This window comes from Trematomus bernacchii, unplaced genomic scaffold (assembly GCF_902827165.1).
Source record: "Trematomus bernacchii unplaced genomic scaffold, fTreBer1.1, whole genome shotgun sequence".
Lineage (NCBI taxonomy): Eukaryota > Metazoa > Chordata > Actinopteri > Perciformes > Nototheniidae > Trematomus > Trematomus bernacchii.
In genome coordinates this window covers 4434330-4449573 of record NW_022987409.1, presented here as the reverse complement: position 1 = coordinate 4449573, position 15244 = coordinate 4434330, and the positions used below count along the sequence as shown (strand labels likewise).

The 15244-nt window shown below is 42.5% G+C and overlaps 1 protein-coding gene across 7 annotated transcripts in view; it reads right to left on the bottom strand.

The window, feature by feature from the left end:
* Positions 1–554: 554 nt before the first annotated feature.
* Positions 555–15244, bottom strand: part of pcdh19 (protocadherin 19) — a 52668-nt gene continuing 37978 nt past the window's right edge. For all 7 annotated transcript variants that reach the window (XM_034138918.1, XM_034138927.1, XM_034138950.1 and 4 more), the window contains exon 5: positions 555–3206. In XM_034138918.1, coding sequence (XP_033994809.1) covers positions 2653–3206 — 554 coding nt within the window. In that variant the 3' untranslated portion in view covers positions 555–2652. The remainder of the gene's footprint in view (positions 3207–15244) is intronic.

Genomic DNA, 15244 nt, shown 5'->3' with positions numbered 1-15244 from the left:
TTACGTTACGTGACTATACCCAAATACGTCACTATACCCAAGAAGTAAACAATGGAAAAAGAGAAATCTCCAACGAGGCGTTCTGGGGCAGCAGAGACAGCTCTTTTCTGTGTTAGAGTTTTACTCGCTACAGGGTGTACTTTGAGGGTTTGTGACTCTGCAGACCGTTTACATGCATAAAAAGCTATAACACACAAGGGGACGGGTAATAACCGGAAAAGCATGACATGGGTATTATTACTATTATTCACACGACACCTACTGTATAGCGAGTCTGTCCATCCTGGGTCCTCTGTTGCTCTCTCTGAGGTTTCTTCCTTTCCCCCCCAATTAATTGAGGGAGTTTTTCCTTGTCTGATGTGGCGGTCTAAGGACAGAGTGTGTAGTTTGTTTGTACAAACTGTAAAGCCCCCTGAGACAAATGTAAAATGTGTGATATTGGGCTGTATACATTCACTTTGAGTGATTGATCGATAGATTTATAATTCTGCACACAAAATATCAGTAAAACGTTATAATTTACGTGTGGTGAGTAAAGACGAGGAAACAATCAGTGAACATTTAATAGTTTAATTATAAGCTGCTGTATACATTCAGTGATTATTCCGATTTTCATGTTGCCACAAGCCATGGGTGAGACCAGCAAAACATTCAGCTACAAGATCTAGTTTGTTGTATGCAATTTGTCAATTTTCATTCATATTTTTCCACATTGTACATAGTTTACTGCAAAGCAACATAAAACCACATTGCTGATGTGCAACACGGTTCTTCCAAGACCTTAGTTTGATCAAACATGATTCCACCCAGTCTGTTGTGTGATGCTCGTAGGAGGGAGAGCCCTGTTTATACCACTCTGGTCTCAACCTTATCTTTGAGATCAACTGAACACAGATGGCATGGGTGATAGCAGTGCTGAGCACAGCTAGTCTCTGCTTCCAAATGCCCTCAGTTGAGGCTGAAAAAGTCTTGTTTGAACTTGATTGGGCCCAATAGGAAAGGTGACTCATTAAACAGATAAAATAGGTGGAACCCTGTTACCAGCTTGGAGAACACTGGGTGCTGTTTCTCTCCTCCGTAGATTCTAAGATAAGAAACATCCGGCCATTTTAAGGTTTTGTTTGCATCTTTTTTGGTTTCTTTTGCTATCTCACTCTAAGCTCATTGAACTGAAACACTAATGTTGGTGCTGATATCGCTTTTTTTTGTCTTTTTACTTTTTCTAGTAGCCCACACAGAAACTTGATGGCACAAGAACTGACCAATAAGAAACTCTTTACAACAAGGTAGACTGCAACAGTTGCCAGGGGTCACACAGTAAACAAAAAATAATCCAAGTTCATTTTGAAAAAGAAAAGAATATCAGATTCAATATAAAAGCAAAAGACAAAATGAACAAAAGCAAGTTAATTTCAAGTATAACTTACTCATAAAATAACTACACAGCATTAAATATTCTCATTATACATTTTTAAATTATTTATAAAATATATTTTGGCATATATGTTTTTTTTTATTTTTGTGTTTGTGTAACAAACGCTACTGTAGCTTCAGTTGAACACCAATGTTTATTTGTTTTTTTCTCTTGAAACAAAACATTAAAGGGATTGTCACATAACAACAGGTTATTCAAAATGATAATAGTAAACCCTATAGAGAGTTTCACATAGCAAGACATGAGTGACGATCCCTTCTATCCTAGCCCCATAGTCAAAAGTCAAAAAAAGTACAAGACCAGAGCACAAAGGTCTAATTTGTGCTCCACTGGCTACAATCAAGGTTGGGCACAGGAGATTTCAAAAGCAGTAAGTCTTTTTTTCATACAACTCAATTTGAACACAAGGATCTGTCTGTCCCACTTCCAGTGTTCAGAGCGGCTGGGCAGATAGCGAGAGTTCATTTAGCTCCATCCTTGATAAAATATAAATACTGTAAAGACCTCAGTCTGATGACACTGGGATGTCCTCGGGGATACGCAGAGAAAGTTTCTCTTATTACTCAGGGAAAGTGGCAAATGAGACCAGGAGGCCTCTCTTTCCTTCCCCTGAACACACTGAGAACTGTTGAAGGAGTACATTGAGAATATTTTTAGATGAATCCTGTGTATGTCGTTTATTACATCGATTGAGCTCACTATACAAAGGAACAAAGAGCGATTTTGGCAGCTAGAACAAACTGCAAAAACCAAAGAAGGCAAATATCAGTTTGTGATACAAAAGTAGTTCAAAAGGCATAACTGTACTTATGAATCGGCACCACAGGTGTCCAAACACGCAGGGTCCTGTTTTGGCGCAAGCGCTTCAGAGGTCCACTGGCCATGTCCATGTCCATGCAGTCAACAGTAACCTGCCTGTCCACTCAGTGCAGACTGATATACGAAAAACTGAACAAAAAGCAAACAAGGAAAAAGTACTGCGACTACAACAAAGCCACGTCCACTACCTCAGATTGAGCACACAACTAGCTGCAGCATACTACAGTTCATCATCCTTAGCAGGAGCTGGCTTGTGAATTTTGCATACTGCAAATGGATGTGTCTCTCTACTTCCACAGCCTGACTTTCTTCTGTGTACACACAGCTATTGCGGGGTACATATATGTGAGTTTACACGGCATGTGCATGAGTGTTGGTGTGTGTCATAGAGTAGGTCGCTAAAGCACAATGTCCTTCAGTCGCTTGCTGCTGGGGGACTCCTTGTCTCGGCCATCGTGGAGAAGCGTGTTGATCTCCCTGACAGCTGGCTCACTGTCCTTCCCCTCCGGCTGCCGCAGCAGGCTGTGGTTGGCGATTCGCTCTGCGTCGCGGCATTTCAGCGTGTTGTAGGCAGATGACGGCTTGGACAATGGGCTCTTCAGGTGCACAGGGGAAGTGATGGGGCTGGATGCCTCACGCCCGTTGCCAGCTTCACGGACAGCCCCTCCATTGGCCTTGGGGCTGCACACCTGAGACTCCTGAGTCCGCTTTCCCTTTAACTCTCCCCTTTCCACGTCCTCAGGCCCATCCTTGCCGAAGGTGGCAAAAGTCCTCTTGATGGTGCCGTCCTCGTAGTGGGGCACATCCACTGTGGTGGCTTCGATAGACAAAGCGATGACATTACGGCCGTGCTCTGGTGACTTGACACGCGCCGGGACACGGGGCATCCAGCAGCGGTCCGAGTGGCCAAGGATGCGACATTCGTCCTGGCAGTGGAAGCCTTCGCTGGGATCTGTGGAGACACAAAAGGGAGAGAGAACATTAATATTAGATTTGTCTGAAAACCAGCCTTTTTTCTGTACTCATTCGCACTCAGATTTTTCTACCATGAGGCTTTTATTTGATTTAATTTCTGTCATGAAATAATAGAACACATAAATGAAAACCAATGCTGCATTTTGTTTTAATTAAAAAAGTAAAATATTCAGGAATGATTAGCTTTCACTTGCAATGCATTTGAGCATCTGCTCAAGACTGCAGACCCGGTAATGCCGCTCACTGATAACTGGAGCTGGATGTTTAGGGTACTTCTAATATGCCAATTAAATTATGTATTGTTAAATCAAAAGTCCATTTGCAACTCTTGTATAATTGGGTTTTCTGTAGCAACACTAGATGAAAGGCAGGTTTAAACAATGCAATCAGATATCTCGCAGAGAGAGACACCAGACGAGCTGCGGTGATGTTGCCTGGTTCATCTCTCTCTTCCTCTCTGTCTCTGTCATCTGGCGCCGGGTTATAAATATGTAATGATGTTTAACGCTGGAGTGAAAAAAACATTTGCCTGAGTCTTTATAGTGGCGCTCTATCGTACTTTGTTGTGATGGAGGGGAATGACTTTCAAGACAGTTTTAACATCATTACAACGACCAAAAAAGTGTCATGCTACGGTACTCACACTGAAGTTCTTTAATTAAGTTTTCATGTTTGTTTTTAATTCACATATACATACACTGTTCATCGTGAAAGAGCTTGGTGGGAGAAATCTATAAACACGATATATAGTACACACTTTCAAAATGATTCAGCCCGAGAAAACCTAACAAGTCCAAAATGTATCTTTGCCACTGCGCTGTTGTGTTTCCACCTGCTCCAATTTTGAGAAAGAACCTGCCACACAGATGCGCAATGACACATTTCTTCGCTCCCCTACTGCTTGTTTCACTTCTAGTAAGAGCCATCCTCCGTTCCGGAGGCCCAAGGTGACAAGAGGGGATTGTGAGAGGGATTGCCATCGACCCAAATGCATACGCTTACATCTGGCAATCGCAGCTTGACAGATCACCTAATTAAAATCACTAATGATCTGTTTTTCTCCCTTCTTTCCTGCACTCATGAGAGGCACCTCTGCTTAGACCCTGGGGATCGATATTTAAAGATTGGAGACAGGCTTTTCAGGGGCAGATATGCCAGAGCTGTCTCTCATAAAGTATAATCTTATGAGACAGACAGATAACATGGTGACTAAATGACTGCATGCATGAGTAAAGGGGATCATGGGCTGTTTGAACCCAAATATGGCAAGTGGTATTCTGGAGGAATCACCATGCCTGAAGGCTGAAAAATGAACATCAGCGCACAAAAATGCAGACCATGAGTGACCAATGTCTACAAGAATGTTTTATAGTGAGGCAGAGACGGCACAGAATTGATAATTGAATAAATACAGACATCCTCATCCTTACAAGGGACAGCATTGTTACGAGCCTCTCAAATATAACCTACAATTACACCCCAATTAACAACTAATAGGAAATATTTCTGTGTAAACTATATGACATATCATTCAACACTATCGTCCACATTATCCACACTGCAGAATAAAAAGGCAGTTTCATAAAATATCTATACAGTTAGAATAATTTTATGAGGCCAAATAGTAAGAATGAGCAAATTAAATGTGTTTTCCACTCCGGTATGCATGTACATTTGCATGAGCGCTGATTAGTCCGAGGGACTGCACCGGCGGCAATCAAGGAGACAAAAGGCATGAAGCTGGGGGTTTTGTTTAAAGAGAAGGGATCCAATCAGAATGTAATAATGTAATCAAAAGTCTTTACGAGAGTCTTTACCAGGTACCAGGAAACATAATGGAGGCGATGAATACAAAAAAATATAAAACCTGCCCACATACTAGATTGGATTGTCCACTGCGGCGGTGTTATTTTAAATCCCTTTCAAATCCCATGTCCTTTTTTTAAACTGATGTATGATTTGTCATCAACTGCATTTTGAACTTAATGCACTTTTATTGTGAACTTGCTAACAATAAAGATGAGATTCATTCCAGCAATGTTAAGTATATTTAGAAATAATATATAATGTATTTTCTGACATTGAAAAAACTTGTAGACTTTTACACAATTCCCTTCTCTACATTCTGAAAGTGTTCTACAAATCTTGTTAGACAAAGCAGATATTTTTCTCTGCTGATTAAAGATTTGCAAGCATCTTGGTTATGAATGCAATTTCCTCTAAACACTTTTTCTTTTTCTATAGCCCAGAGCACTTCCTAAAGCATGAAAAGCCTCAAGGCACAAGGAAAAATACACGAGTTGTATGCCCGCTACTTAGCAGCGCATGCATATGCAGTGAATGGCATTTCTCTCTTTGCTTTAGGGGTCTATGGGAGAGCAACTGGGTTGTAAATGACATTGTTCTGAAAGGCAAGTGCCATTAACACTGACACATCCTGCCTCTCCTTAGAGCTTCATAAAACGCAGATGTTGCTCGAAAAGGCTCACAAAAAATGGAAGAGAAAAACATTTAAATAAAAAAAGTGACGGGCCATCGACCTCTTACAAATACAATCTCCTCCTATTCCATAAACTGTAATGGTTAGAGATGAATTAATGGATTTTACCGCGGTACTTTGGAAGTCAACAAGTGGAGAATAGAAGACAGTGAAGGCACCTCCTGCTGTGAATGTGTATTCAAAGTGTTCAGGAAAATAAGCTTGCCAATCAGTTCCAGGAGCAGATTTAAAGTACAGTACGGTGCAGGATGTCATTTGGAACATTTCCTATTCACAATTTAATACCTATTAATTACTGAAGGAGCTCCAGCGGGAGGCGGAGGCTGCCTGGGTTTTTAAGTGTTCCACATTTGAAATACAAACAGATTGTTGGTAGTGGAGGCAGAGGAAGAAAAACACCAAAGTGTTGCTATCAAATCAGATATACTGTACTTACTGCTGAAATAAGGTCCAACGACGTATAAAGGCACTAGGGAGCACATTAAATATGTATGTACCGATGCGCATGGTTTTGAAAAATTATAAATACTGCCACTTTAAATGCAGAAGCCAAATTCTCCTGATAATGCAGGTCATGTTGTTGCGTTTGTAGTCACCTGGAATAGCATCACTTTGCATCAGCACAGGGAGAAAACCCCACATGCTCCCTGCCATTTCATCTCACATCTGCAGCATGCCAGCAGCCGATTCAGGCCTGCCGCTTCCCCTCAATCAGATCAAGGTGTCTTAACTTCAAATTACAGCAGACAGATCCTCAGCTTCAGCATGGGGATCCCATAACCTGACAAGCTCATTGCTCAATTTACCCCTGTGCACCGCATATAATGATCCCTTCATGTCCTACAGCTGGAGGTGCTATTTGTTTGTTGCTAATTTAGCAAAAAAGAGAAGAATCAGCAAAAGACTTAAACCCCCTGAAACAAAGGGGAAGGTATGTGTTCAGTGAAAGAGGCAACTCCCCGAAAAGCTCTATGAGCTTTCGCCAGCTATTTTGCGTCCTGGCTGGCTAACACATGGAGCAGGGCTTGGAAAACACAGACGCTTTTCACTCCAAAATGAGTGCACACAGCCTCAAGGTTGAGAACAATGATGTAATCCTGTAGAATGAGTCTGTAAGCAGCCACAATAAACAGAAGGCAGGATTGGAGGGCCAGACACGGGGTTGAGCTGAAGTGAGAACATATTCAGGTGACAAATCTTCATTTGTTATTTCTTGGTTTAACTGGAGCCACAAAGGCGATGGCAACATGCTGCATGACACAATTCAGTCAGTTCGGTTTTACAGCATGAACCCTGAAAAGAATTTGGAACAGCAGCGTGGCATGATAAATCATTTTACAAAGAGTGTCTGCCACTTTTGGCTTAAATTACTTTTTTGTATTTCCTCTATGCTGACATTTTCTGTTGTAGCAATAACAATCAGTGTTCTGATTTAGTTTGTCACATGAAAATAAGCACTAGCAGACAGCCAGACAGAATAATGTAGATATTACTGTGATGTTTTCTTGGGGCCTGCACTTTAATGCATCCCTTTGATTTTCCCTGCTTTCCTGTCCTTTCTTAAACGTCCTTGATATTAAACCCAATCAAAAAGCCATCAAATATATTGTCTCGAGTCTGGAAAGACAATTATTGAGTTCTAGTGATTGAAAAAGCTAACAGCAACCCTGACGCTGCTTTAAGCCTGTTGTTATTGCTGTGTGCGAGGACTGATTTGATGTACAGAAAGTGAAATACATGTGAGCAGAGTCCTGATGACCCTTTCTGAGGACAGCCTGGGAGCCATGTCTGAGTGGAGTACAGAAAGCTTTCATTTGCTGCTAAAATGCCGCCTACTTTTCTGCTCTCATCTTGGTGTTATTTTGACACTGAGATGGCTGTTTTCTAATTGCTCTCCACATTAATTTTCCATCCTGGCAGTCAGATGGCAAAGATTGATTAAATCTAAATTGTTACTACAGAGTCTTGATGGAGTCTGTGATGCAGAAGCTGATGGAAGTATCACAGGGGAGGAAAAACGCAGAAAATATGGCACCAGCAGAATATAGGATGACTGTGAATGGTTGGTGCTCTGACTGCAAAGCATGCTGGAGACGCGTCACGCTTGGCCCCGCCTGATCCTAACACTGGGGATGGAGCTTAACATCTAGTCTGCCCTAACTACAGCAAAGGGCAGTTCTCCGGCCAGCTGAGGCTGAGGCTTGGCCGAGCAGTCTCCCACACTACACACCAGGGAGAGTCCGAGCTCTGCTGTCATCCCAGCCAGCCAATTCAGTCTGTGGGCCATAAATCAGCCTGGAGGCCTGGCTCCTGCGGGAGCGGCAAGATGGAGTGTGATGGTCTTGTTTTTACAAACAGTAGAGGGGCACCCTTAGTGCGCCACGCAAGCCATCATTCTCTACACAGCACAGAGTCCTCACCTTCTCCCAACAGCATCTGGTTCAGTCACATCAAGCTATCCCCCCTCTGACACCCCCAGATTCATCCCTCGCAGCTCCCTGCACAAGCCAATCCTTTATACTTCCCCTCCTTCTGTCCTCTTTCATCTCATCAGTACTGCTGTCTCACATACATCGCTGTAATTAAATAAATCCTTCACCCAAAAATCTCTCACTTCTGCCTATCTGAACCGAATTCCTTCTATTCTTCCAGTCAAATATTAATTGTGAAGGAAATTAGGCTCACTAGGCGGCCTTGTTAGTACTGTCATACGGCTGGTGAAGCCAGGGGTTCATGTGGCACCGGTTCTATTTCTGAGCATTAGTACCAGTCAATTTATCAAGAACAAATTCACTGTCTAATCCATGCAGCACTGCAGAAAGTGTCTGACAGTTTGTCACTTCCACCAGGCCTCTCTGTGTCCTCCCAAAAGCCGATACCAAATGGCAAGTTAACTCCATTTTGAGCTAGTGTTACAGTCGCTGTTCTTTATAAGCTCTTGTCAGTAACTGTTTTAAAAGCGAGCAGCAGTTCAAGACAAATGTTTACTTACTCTGTATGTATTCCCTCCCTCTCTGCTGGCCCATGCAGGCTGTGCATTGTGCAGCAGGTCCTGGTATAAAGAATGCATCTCCAAACTGGTGTTGACAAACAATGCACTAGCTTCTAAATTGGTACAAACAGCATCTGTTTAACAGCTGTGTAACAGCAGCGGGAAGAAAAAAAGCAATCGCTATGGTGTTTTATAAATCACTATGTCATCGCAGAGCACTGTTTTGTTCAAAAGCAGGACCACTAGCCAATGGACTGCTTGATGTAGTGGAAATGATGTGAGCTGCTTTTCATGATGATGTGCATGGGTGGTCTGGTTTCTAATAATACAATATATAACAATGTTTGCAGAAAGGATTTCCTCACCTTGTTGTGCCCTGCTTCTACAATCACTCGCTCCTACAGGGCGCAGTTTCTCAGTCAGACTGTGGAAACATTACCGTTGGCTTCTATCATCACATATGCAACGCTTGGAGGGGCAGGTTTTTAGACCATAATTCATGCCCTGGTTTTCAAACGTGACATGAGCCAGTGACTGTTTAACTTTCTCCACAGGCACTCTGGACTGGATTTAACCCAGACACAGAGACCTAAGCCTGGCTGCATGAGGCTGAACTTTACTAAACACGAAAGCCTCTGGAAAGGCCGCTGTCATGCTTGAACAAAGCCCAACTGTTTAATCACACTGCAGATCCAGCTTGAAGAAAAAAGGTGTTTTTACATGGTCAATATGATACAAAAGTAATAACAGACCAAAGGAGCAAACTGCATATGTTGTTGCCTATACATTATTCTGATCCAATCTAGCCACAGAAGAGTTGGATGTCATTCAAAGGGGCATATATGAAAGATCTAATCATTTTTTCTTGGTACACTTTACACTTAAGTTAGACTTTATTCGAAAAAACATGTCAACTAAAACATGTACAAAGAAAAAGCGACGTCATGATGCATTATGCAAATGAAAAGAGGTTTCAGGAAGTATGTATTTCTTCAATGTTTTTGATTCAGTTCCAGTTATGTTGGTGGCTCTGCCTAGTAATACTTTCCACATTCAACACTTGTTAATAAATAGATAATATCTACAATAGATAACCTGTAACATCATTTGGGCTATCGTTGACTCTTTAATAGTTAGTTTGTTGCTCTAATGGTTTGCATCAGCAATAAATAACTACTAATTTTTGTTGATGAAGGTAGAAGAAGTATTGTGTTGTACCATGATGTGATGTACTTTGCTCTAATTACACAGTAAATGTCACCCTTGTCAATTCTCAGCGTCCAAATTGCCCTTCTAATGATGGGCTACAAATTAACCTGTGTCCTGGCGCCCCAGGCCCACAGCAACAATACAATGCAGCCCAGAACTCCGCACAGCAGGCCAGCTGCAGACCCACTCCAGCATGCCAGCCATTCAGACCGCCTGCCTACCTGCCTCTGTCTGCTTGGCTCGTTTCCTCAACAATACATCGGCAGAGGACATCTTTAAATACCCCGGCAAAAACGCCTTGTTTCTGTGTTTAAGCTTGACCGAGCTTGCAAGCTAATTTGCTCCTAAACCCTTGAGTCTGGGAGAAGCAAGGGGAACAGAAACAGACTCTTAAATTACATCTATGAATGGGGTTGTCGGGAGAGGAAAGCTTTACAGGGAGCTGTGATGTAGAGGAGATGCTGTTTAGGGATGGTAGCGCCCCCTGATGATAGACTCACTGATGTAAAACTGTGGGGAACAAAACATTGCTTTATGTCAGGTGAATCAATGATGTCATTTGGTTTTAAACCTAAACCAAAAAGCACAATTAGACATTCCTACACTGAATCTATAGGTCAGGAAATCCCTTTTATACTATTTTAATTGTTGTGAATTAACAATCTGGAAATGTCAAGAGAATGTTATGCTGGATGATAAAAAACACAATGTCACAATGTCTATTTGACATTAAGCTTTCCCTTATAAATTGAGAGGTCCATGACAAATGATGTTTGGCCAATGCCAAGATTCCTATTTGCGTAGCCAAGATTTCATCCCAACAGTCAAAAATCCAACATGAACTATTGTGGGGAAAATAGATTTATGATTGAACAATCTATAACCCATAAACATCCTAGAAAAATAAACCATTATCTTATTTGCCCTAAGAGACATTTGTCATAGTTTCTTCTTTTAGATAATGATTTCCTAAAAAGCTCTATTTCTTTAAGCCATCTGAAATAAACACAATTCTTCAGCGACTGTCAATGTGTCCAGCTCCCAAGGACCTGACCGCATACCAATAACTTAGGAATTCCTTTCTCTCTGTCTGTGAACCTCAGCTTTGGCTCAAAAGAGTGGCGTTACATAATTAATATAATGTGGCTTCTCATTCAGTCATGTTCACTTTGTGTCAGCCAAGTCTATGTGTTTTAAATTCTATTTTATCTTGTTGCAGAAGCACCAGCATGGGTCCTTCTCTCTTATATTTGATCTTTTTTTTCATCTTTTCCCAGCAATTTTAACAGCCTCTAGAAGTAGGACACTATAACATAGTGGTATGTGGAGTGATGGGCAGGTTAGGCTCAGCATGCAGACACATATACAGTGGGATGGAGTGGGATACATAAGGACACCTATTATTGTTTGAAAAGAGAGGCCCATTATTTCCCCCTGAACCGGATTGACAATGTCACTCAGGGACAAGCTGTATATAAAAGAAATAAGGAGAAAACAGCTGGGCCCTTGCTGCGTGGAAATGCATTAGATTCACACCTACTGGGCAGAGGAGAAGCAGAAGAGAGGCCTTTCTTAGTACACTTTCTATTTCCTGTCACAAAGGCCATTCAGTTAGGCAACTGTGAGGCATGCTGACTCCTTCCCAGGTTCCCCATTGTATTCTCCATGTGAGGCTTGCACCATGATACCACTTAATATCAGACAGTCAGAAGCAATGTCCGTAGCATTAGCCACCCACCCACCCACCAGCCAGCCAGTCAGCGCTGCACTATATGGAGGGTTGTCGGCGGGAGTGAGGCAGCTGCAGCTCGTATCTAAGACACACAGATTGAAATGGAGGTGGAAGACTGGTCTGAAGAAAAGAGAAGGAACTAATAGGCACATCTTTTCTGATTTAAGGAACATGACTATAGCATACATAAGGATGATGGCAGGGGTCTGACACACTGGTAGTAATTGGATTTCTCAGACCCTGTGCCCACTCATGATAACATGCTGAGCTGTGACATGAAAAGTCCTTATGTGTGGCAAGGGAGCAAGGTGCAGCAGAGTGGAAGTGACAGGTGTCAAAGATCCAATTCCCTCGCTCCCCTCGATCCCCGAGTCTCTTTTCTCTGGAGACAGCCGAGGAACAACCTGCCCTGTGGTATAGCCAAACACCAAGCCTGACATTCAGTTGCAAATCCAAGCTAGTTAAACCTATGCCGAGTTCAGCGGAGGAGGCGGGGGAGGAGGAGAAGAAGGAGGGAGGGTGAGGGGCCGAGGCACCGTGGATAAGAGGTCACGGCCTGATTGCTTGCTTTATTTATTTTCTGATGCTAATGTGAGCTGAATACAGAAGGAGCGCAGGGCGATGAGCCTGAGAACTCACAAAGGAGCCTGAGACCCCCTTGCAGATCTTACAGATGTTGGGGGGGGGGGTAGTGCAGAGTCTGGCCACAGTTCCCTGCCTGTGCTCTGTATGCATTCTGGCCTAATCTTTAACGAGGACTGCATGAAATCAAGCACATCATTAAAAAGAGCCATTCTGAGACTTTCCTGTCTGCCATTAAACTTAACAGCCGACCTCTTCCATTACCTTTTATCCTCCCCTTAAAGATGGGGGGGTGGAGGGCAGTGAGCTTTGAAAAGTGACATTTGGCTGGCAAGATGCATCCACTGAGAGAGATCAGTCCTTTAGTCAATTGTACATAAAAGGGTCGACAGTAAAGTCTCCTGGAGTGTACCGCAATTATTTGTGCATACTGTGCAAGAACGACAACATTATAATGTAAATAAGATTTGTGAAACAGTTAATGTAGTTCTTACATGGTTTACACAAACCTTATTTTACATAATGTACTAATATAGTATGGTAATTAGCTTAATGCCCAGAAAGATGAATGGTAGCCTAAAGGAAATATCTTATAGCGGAACAATACAAAGTCGGAATAATGTTTTTAATGTTGATGAATTTACTCTAATTTGGTGATCTACCACCGCCAGCTACGCCCGATGGAGAAACACAACGCTGCATCCTGTTCAGCTCTTGACCTTTTGAACACATGAAGAGAAACAACGCAGGCAGGCAGCTCTTTGCAGTGTGTGCATAACACGGTCATTTAGATTGACTAGTTAACTCAACGTAGTGTTCAGGTTATGCATGTTCAAATATTGATCTACATTTAACCAAGATAACCCTGCTCTATAGACATATATGTGTCATTCATCTGAATAACTAGTTTGCATGTTAATCCACTGCCTTAAGTTGAAGAGAGCTGAGGTCTGGGGAGTTTCTTGAATATGAAGAAGTGTTGAAAGACAGGAACCAAGTGAAGTCTTGCAGAGACAGGTGACTAAGAAAAGGCTGGGGGAGGGTCCACACACACTGTCTCTGTTACAGTCCCTTCACTCTCTCATCAATACTTTATAATCTGGGTCACTGGCAGCCAAAACGTGACTCCCACCATTGAGGCCTACTCAAAATGTTGAATTACCACACAGGGAGCTCATCCCTGCAAGGTCATCTAGGGGACAGAGAGAGATCTCTGACACTAATTGGTGAATGAAAGATAGTAATGATAGAGGTGGTTCGGACGACTTCTCTTTAACCTCTGTTTAACTTCTGCTGAGAACAAATCCTAAGAGAAGATTCTGCCATGCTATGCTTCACAGGGTATGCAGAGTCTCTGAGAGAGAAATTCTGCATTTCAACGGCTTTAAATGTTGCAGAATAAATCATCTAACTGAATATACATGAGGAGGGGAAATATGGAAATATTATAGAAGTATGCCTGAGGTAGTAACCTTTTGTTGCCACAACTGAGGAGGACGACATAACTTAACATATTCCCGCTACATATTCCATCTGAGTAATAATGTTGTCAGGAGAAACAAGGTGATGAGAACTAAGATAAAAAAAAATAGGGGGGGCGGGGGGAAGGCATGTGGCAGGTAGAGAATGAAAAAGAAAAATAGATCATCTCAAATGGATTAAAGAGGATGGAGCTATAGTGTTTTTCCCACAGAAAGGAAGTAATAGGGGTTAAAAAAAAAAGCACATTGCTGCAGCACAGGAGACACCCCCTCTCACTTCCTCCGTTACCCCAGCTGCAGTGATAAATGTCTCTTTGTATTCTGGACAGACAACTGCGGTCTACAATGTACTTGTCAGAAGACAGCTGATTCCCCCCTTAAACAGAGCAGAGTATATTTGTAATCTTTCCTTTCACAGAGGGAGAAGATAAAACAAACGCCTCGTGCCAAGACACATAATGCCCAGAAAATCTCTCCCCATTCACTATGTGGTTATGTGGCGCATACGAATGTGCTTCTGTGTGTGTAAAGGATGTGTCTGCAGCAGGTGTAGCTATAGCATGTGCAACTGCATGCTCAGTTAGCTATTCCTACATTTCACAGCATCCTTAACCCCCGCAGTATAGCCATGGGTCCACCATGAGGGCTCATAAATGGGAGTCACAGGTAATGGAGCTGATTATAGCTATCTGGGCTACGGGCCAGCTGCCAGACTCTGCCCTGCCTGGAGGGAACACAGGCCGCCTGGTGTCTGATATCCTGGGATCCCTGTAATACAAGCCTTGCTTTGGCAGTCACTCGGTGACTCTTCTGCCCACTTCCAGCCACACACTGAGGCTCCTTTGAGTCAGTCTATGTGTATAGTATGTCCTCATCAGGTTGTTTACTCCACATGGTATCAGTCTTTAGTCATACCATTTCAGCAACAAGGCTGTGGTAAGTCATGCTTTTTGTCAGGCGCATTAGGGACTATACCTTAACAAAAGCAGGACTTAGGGACTCTTGAGAGGGACTCAAGTTGTCAGCACAGGATCAGAATTGGGTCTAAAGTTACATTATCTACTTTTTTCCGTCCTCGAGGCAGAGTGGGTCTGGTGGCCAACTAGTACCCACGCAAATTAGATTCCTGACAAGACAGACAATAATGGCTCATCAGTTGGGGACACATTCCCCCGGCAGGGCATTGAAATCTTTCACTCAGCTGATCAGCAGTCATCCAGCCTCCTCATTTGCACTAAAACTCCAGGATATTAGCATGTCCGGACCAGTGCTGGGATGGAAGTGTTAAAATCTACCATGTTAAGGTCATCAAATGACCATTCTCAGTAAGACAGTAATGTAATTCACTACTGCAGGGTTCAACGCTGACTGTTAAGAGCTGATGTCAGCCTCAATTTCAGTCACTTTATATTTTGAGTAATTAAGATACTATGCAGTTTTACTTCAGTATTTTAACAAATATGCGCTTTGAAAGAATAAAAGCCTAATTACAGAAACCAAAATGAATGTGTGGTGTTTT